The sequence below is a fragment of the Wyeomyia smithii genome, chromosome 1 (assembly GCF_029784165.1).
Source record: "Wyeomyia smithii strain HCP4-BCI-WySm-NY-G18 chromosome 1, ASM2978416v1, whole genome shotgun sequence".
Lineage (NCBI taxonomy): Eukaryota > Metazoa > Arthropoda > Insecta > Diptera > Culicidae > Wyeomyia > Wyeomyia smithii.
In genome coordinates, this window is record NC_073694.1 from 154589025 (window position 1) to 154595286 (window position 6262).

At 45.0% G+C, this 6262-nt stretch overlaps 1 protein-coding gene across 1 annotated transcript; it reads right to left on the reverse strand.

Annotated features, from left to right (window-relative positions):
* Positions 1-564: 564 nt before the first annotated feature.
* On the reverse strand, positions 565-5994 carry LOC129717288 (uncharacterized). The gene has a single exon (XM_055667152.1). It carries the CDS (start codon positions 5992-5994, stop codon positions 565-567), a length of 5430 nt encoding a protein of 1809 aa, XP_055523127.1.
* Positions 5995-6262: the final 268 nt, after the last annotated feature.

A 6262-nucleotide genomic window follows, 5' to 3' on the forward strand; every position in this document is an offset into this window, starting at 1 on the left:
AACGCAAACAAACTGAAGTTAAAGTGGTTTTTATGATTTAAAGCCTAATACCAGAGCTTGAAAAAAGTCAAAATAAAAATTTGGCTTGTTACAACCTTTCAATAGTTTAGATTAACTGTGTCCACGCCAACTCGTGAACTTCGAGAACGATTCTTGTCCGCTTCAAACTCGCGGACTTCGAGAAAAAAGAATTCGGAATAATTCCGCGAACACGACGAGAAAGTATTTCACTCTCCACACTTTAGGAGACACGACCGCAATTAGCTGGAGTTTCGCTCGATAATAATTCGACAGCGCAAGTTTATCGTTTAACAAATATATTTCAAACTGAACTTCTAATGCTCATTGTAATGGGTATATAAATGAAATTTTAAGTATGTGTATGTGAGAATATCAAATATAAAGAAAGTTTTTATAATAGGAAGTAGGTAAACGCAATTGCGTTTTTATCCAGTATGGTAGATGCGTTCTGATTACACTGAACAGAATCAATGTGCCAAGTTCAATTTTAGGGTTGGATCCGACTCCGAACATACCGGGCCGCGTTGAACCAATTTGGTTCAACTATCCTTGGTAGTTTGCCTGACAGTCTACGACAGTGGTCATCTGGTTGGTTGTTTCCGATTCAATTGGTAAAACGCTGATCTCCGTGACAGCTCGCTTGAACAGGCCTCGACCGGTTCGTACCAACACAACACGCACTAGTCCGTCCGACCCAGCGTATGTTTGTACCACCCTTCCAAGAGGCCATGTAAATGGGGGGTAGTTGTCCTGTTTGAGAAGCACCATAGTTCCAGGTTCGATATTATTCGTTGCTGTTTTCCACTTCGAACGCTGGTGTAACAAGGATATGTAGTCTCGGGACCAACACTTCCAGAAATTTTGGACACTACGACGAGATTCCTGAAAACGAGACAGGTTGGAAATAGGTTTATCAGAAACATCGGGCTCGGGAACGGAAAACATCGGTTCTCCAATGAGAAGGTGTCCAGGTGTTAATACGGAAAGGTCCTCGGGATGCTCGGTGAGGGGGGTGAGAGGCCGAGAGTTGAGAATGCCTTCAATATGTGCAGCTGCTGTTGCGAGTTCGTCGATTGTGTACGACGACGAACCGAAGATTCGTCGAAAATGGCGTTTAAACGATTTTACCCCGGCCTCCCACAATCCCCCGAAATGTGGTGAGCGCGCTGGAATAAATTTGAAGTTGATTCCTTCGCTTAGGCAGTACTGCTCCCATTCATTGGTCTGGAACTGTTGTTGATACCGACGACGTAACTCGCGCATTTCACGATCAGCCCCGACGAAAGCTGTCGCGTTATCGCAACGAAGCTCGATTAACCGCCCGCGTCGAGCTACAAACCGTTTAATAGCATTGATGCACGCAGCTGATGTTAGGTCGGGTACGATCTCGATGTGAATGGCTTTCACCGACAGGCACACGAATATCGCAACGTACATTTTCACGCTAGCCCCCCTACCATACAAAAGACGAACGTTAAATGGTCCGCAGTAGTCCAACCCAGAATAGGAAAAAACTCGAGCAGGATTAACACGTGCGGACGGTAGCGGAGCCATTTGTTGGTTGGTACTTGACGGTGAACAGCGGAAGCAAGTCACACAAGACCCTACAACTCGACGTACTAGCTGTCTTCCTCGAATCGGCCAATAACGTTGTCGCATTGTTGAGAGTAATAGAGTAGGTCCAGAGTGAGCCGTTCGTAAATGCAATGACCGAGCTATCAGCCAGCTGAGGTGATGATTAGGGGGAAGCAGCAATGGATATTTCGTATCATAGGGCGCTTCTAAATTTTTTAAACGACTGTATAGCCGAAGTAAACCGTTATCGTCAAGGAATACGTTAATATTTTTAAGAACAGAATGTGTGTCGAATATAATTTTATGCTCTGGTTTTAGTTTCATAATGGCTAATTGTTTAATTTCACTTGAAAAGGTAGTTACCTGTACCATTCGAATAATCGTTTTGTGTGCCATGTCGAGCTCCGGCAGTGTCAGCGTACCAGTGAAACGGTCTTTCTTCTTGCTCCTAACGTTGTTGGAAAACCTGAGGCACCAGGCAACAGTCTTCAGCAACCTTCCTAGATCGGAAAATCTCGAAACAATGGAATCGTCATTCTCCATGCTCGCCAATGCAACCGTGTTTCGTCTCTCCTGGTCTACATCGGAATTGGGTATCGCATTGGGCAACATTTTCGGCCAACAGGTAACAGGATCCTTAAGAAACGGTGGTCCATGCCACCACAGAGCATCGTCCATTATTTGGCTTGGTCGAATCCCACGGGAAATTCGGTCTGCGGGATTGAGATCCGTGGGGATGTGTCTCCATTGGCAGTTTTTTGTAAGCCTCTGTACCTCAGCAATGCGATTAGACACAAATACTTTCCAATTTGTGGGTGGTGCTCGAAGCCAATATAGCACCACAGTCGAATCCGTCCAGAAAGTGACGGTTGCCGAGAAGTCCGTTGCATTTCGTAATTTATCCACCAACTGGCTGCCCAATACTGCTGCACATAGTTCAAGCCGTGGAATCGACAATCCTCGTAAAGGAGCCACTCGTGCCTTTGTAATTAAAAGATGACTGTCGATTTTGCCTTCGTGGTTTGGACCAACCACATAAACACAAGAGCCGTAACCCTTCTCGGACGCGTCACAGAAACAGTGAAGATGGTAATTCCGATGTGAATTGGACAGAACCCGCCGAGGGATTGTTAACTGCTGGAGCAACGTAAGTTCACTGCGAAAGTCCTTCCACCAGGCACTTTCCTCACTAGAAACCTCCTCGTCCCATGAAACATGTTTGGCCCAAAGACGTTGAACAAACATTCTAGCGTTGACCACGACTGCCCCAAGAAGTCCTAATGGGTCAAACAGTTGAGAAGTTTCGGAAACCACGATGCGTTTGGTAACCGTCGATAATCCGGGTAACGTGGGAATCTTGAAGCTAAAGCTGTCATTTCGTGGGTTCCATAGAAGCCCTAAAGCAGTCACCGTCGACCGTCCTATCTCCATTAGAGAGTCGCTCTCCCACAGCTCACTTGGTATGTGTTGCAACACAGTTTGGCAATTTGTGCTCCATTTGCGTAATGTAAATCCTCCAACCCCGAGAAGCTCTCGTAATTGACGACAAATTTCAGTGGCTTCTTCGAGGTTGTCGCTTCCAGCCAAACAATCGTCTACATAAAAACGATTGGTTACAACTTTCGATGCTAGAGGGAATTTGTGGCCTTCGTCTTCGGCCAGTTTGTTGAGCACCCGGGCAGCTTGATACGGAGAGCTTGCAAGTCCGTAAGTCACCGTTTTCAGCTGATAAATCTGCAATGGCATGGATGAATCTCGTCGCCAGACAATCTGCTGATACGATCGATCCTCGGGATGAATCCAAATTTGGCGGAACATTTTTTCCGCGTCAGCAGTGAAAACGTACTGCGGCATTCTGAAGTTAACAACGGTAGCTAATAGTGTTGGTTGCACTGTGGGACCAATGCGCAGCACATCATTGAGAGTGAGTGTACCTGATCCCTTACTGCTAGCATCAAAAACGACACGAGTTTTTGTCGTACTGCTTTCCAACCGATGAACAGCATGATGTGGGAGGAAATACTGCGGACCCGCGACGCTTGAACCAACTTCCATATGCCCCATGCTCTCGTAATCATCCATAAACTTCACGTATTCATCGCGAAGAGTGTTATCTCGGGAAAACCGCTTTTCCATGAGCAGAAAACGCCGCTTTGCCTGCTCATAAGAGCTCGCCAACAATGGAATCAAAGACTCCCGGAGTGGGAGACGAAGCACGTAACGACCGTCAGTATCACGAGACACGGTTTGCTGAAAGTGATTTTCGACCTCCTGTTCCTCTTGCGTAAGAGCCTTTCCAATATCGAGATTTTCAACCTCCCACATTTTCTCTAGTTGAATGTTCAAATTCTGATCAGTGACAACATGACATGCCACCGTTGCAGATTCGTTTGCTGAGTAATTTCCACATACTACGTAACCCAGCATTGTTTTCTGTAAAATAGGATAATTGTCAGCTAAAACTAATTGATGCGATTCGATCAGTGAGAAAAATAGTTCAGCCCCAATTATCAAATCGACTCCGTGGCTCACATTGAACTTTGGATCTGCTAAGGGCAACTTACGTGGAATTTGCCAGTGTGAGATGTCAACATGAGCACTTGGAAGGCTAACTGTTAGCTTGGGAAGAACTAGACAGTCTAGATTGTGTAGGAATTTACCAAACCGTGATTGCAACGAGATTTCTACACGATATTTTACACTGACTATTGCTTGACCTATGCCGCTCACTGGTATATTGATACGAGTGCGTTTCAAACCAAGTTTCTGACACAATGACTCTGATATAAAGTGGGATTGTGATGCGCTATCGAGCAAAGCTCTGGCATAGTGACCAATACCATTAACGTCCACTATGCGCACCAGTGCTGTTGATAGAAACACAATCTTTTGTTGTTTGTTTGTTGGAGCGAACACAGTTGCATTATCGTTAGAGCAGGAGGGAAGTGGTTCAATTTCTGCGAATTGACGATTTAAGTACACCGACGACGTGGGAGAGGGGCTACTTTCGACGGACGACACCGGCGGCGAACGGGTTGCCTGTTGTGAGCTACGCGAAGACACCACCGATGGTGCTACCGATACCGAGAACGAGGCCTCAGGCAGAGGCATGCTTTCTGAGCACACAGCGGTATAAGTTGGTAGAATTGATTGTCTTTCTTCTACAAGACTCGGAACCGATGTGATTGGTGGTAAATGTAGTAAACTGTGATGTCTCTTTGCGCACGTTTTACACAGACTGCCACGGCAATCTCTAGCCATATGTCCTCCCCGTAAACAGTTGATGCATAGTTGATGTTTCTTGACGAAATCCAACCGATTGTTAGGTGACAATTTTAGAAATAATTCACACTGAAAGATTGGGTGCGCCTGTTTACAATTTGGGCATTTAACTACGCTCCCAGACACAACGTGTGCGGATGACTTGTATTTGATTGCTTTTAATTGATTCACTGCAGGTTGAGTGTAGTTTGATTTGCACATTTGAAGTGTGCGTGATCGTTTGATAATAAAACTCATCAGTTCATCGTATTGCGGAACCGTATTGTCGTTGCAATGAGCTTCCCAATCCATCAAAGATTTTTCATCCAATAAACTGCTGAGACGCTCAACCAGAAATGAATTCCAATGGGCTTCAAATAATTCGAGCTTGTCTAAAATGCCTACATGTCGGTTGAATTCATCAGCTAATTCCGCTAGAGCTGAAGCTGATTCTCTTTTAACGTGGGGAATCTTTAAAATCGCCGACATGTGTTGCTTGACGAGAAAATTTTTGTTTTCGTATCGGTCGCAAATAGTTTTCCACGCGATAGCATAGTTATCCGAAGTAATTGTGAATGACGAGATTAAACGAGATGCTTCACCTTTCAAAGCACTACGTAAGTAGTGAAGCTTTTGAACCGACGGAATTTGAGCATTGGAATGGACTAATGACTTATACAGATCGCGAAACTCAATCCATTCATCCGACTTTCCTCCAAATTCAGGTATTTTTATTTCGGGAAGTTTAACATGCACGGCGTGATTAGCAGGGGGTACAATTTGAGATACGGGCCGCGATTCAGAAGTAGACGGGTTAGCAACTGCAGGGCGCGGCAGTTTACTTACGAGGGATGCCTTAAGCTCAAAGTAAAGATTTTGGAACTCTTGACGTGTTTCCGAAAATCCATCTTCCTGATCCTCTAACGCTTCTATTTCGTCCTCTATATCTTCAAATTTATCCCACAGGCCATCTAAACGTTCGATTCTAATTGCGACTTGATCAACTTTGCTATCTTCATACGAATCGTTAAAGCACTGAATCAGTTTAGCTGACCCGAGGATATTATCTCTTTTCCTAACCAGGCTCTTCAGATGCACTGTGTGCTTTCGCAGAGTCGATTTTTTAGATAAGGGCATTACGCAAATAAATTAGAGTCACCCACCTGCTGTTTTGGCTTCACTTACGACACCCACGTGATTATCGTAACCTCAATGTCGGGTATATAATCTTCGATCTTTTTACAATCCTGACTCGTGATGATCGACGGGACAGGTAGAAAGATGATTCAACGCAATCGCCTACGATGCTACAGAAATCCAACGTGATTTCCGATGATAGCGAATAACTCCAACCTCCAAACGGTGTTCTCCACGACAAATGAGAATTCCTCCCGGGTTTCGGCAC

Excerpts from the sequence above, each read along its gene's own strand:
- LOC129717288 (XM_055667152.1), bottom strand. The coding sequence starts at position 5,994 with ATGCCCTTATCTAAAAAATCGACTCTGCGAAAGCACACAGTGCATCTG.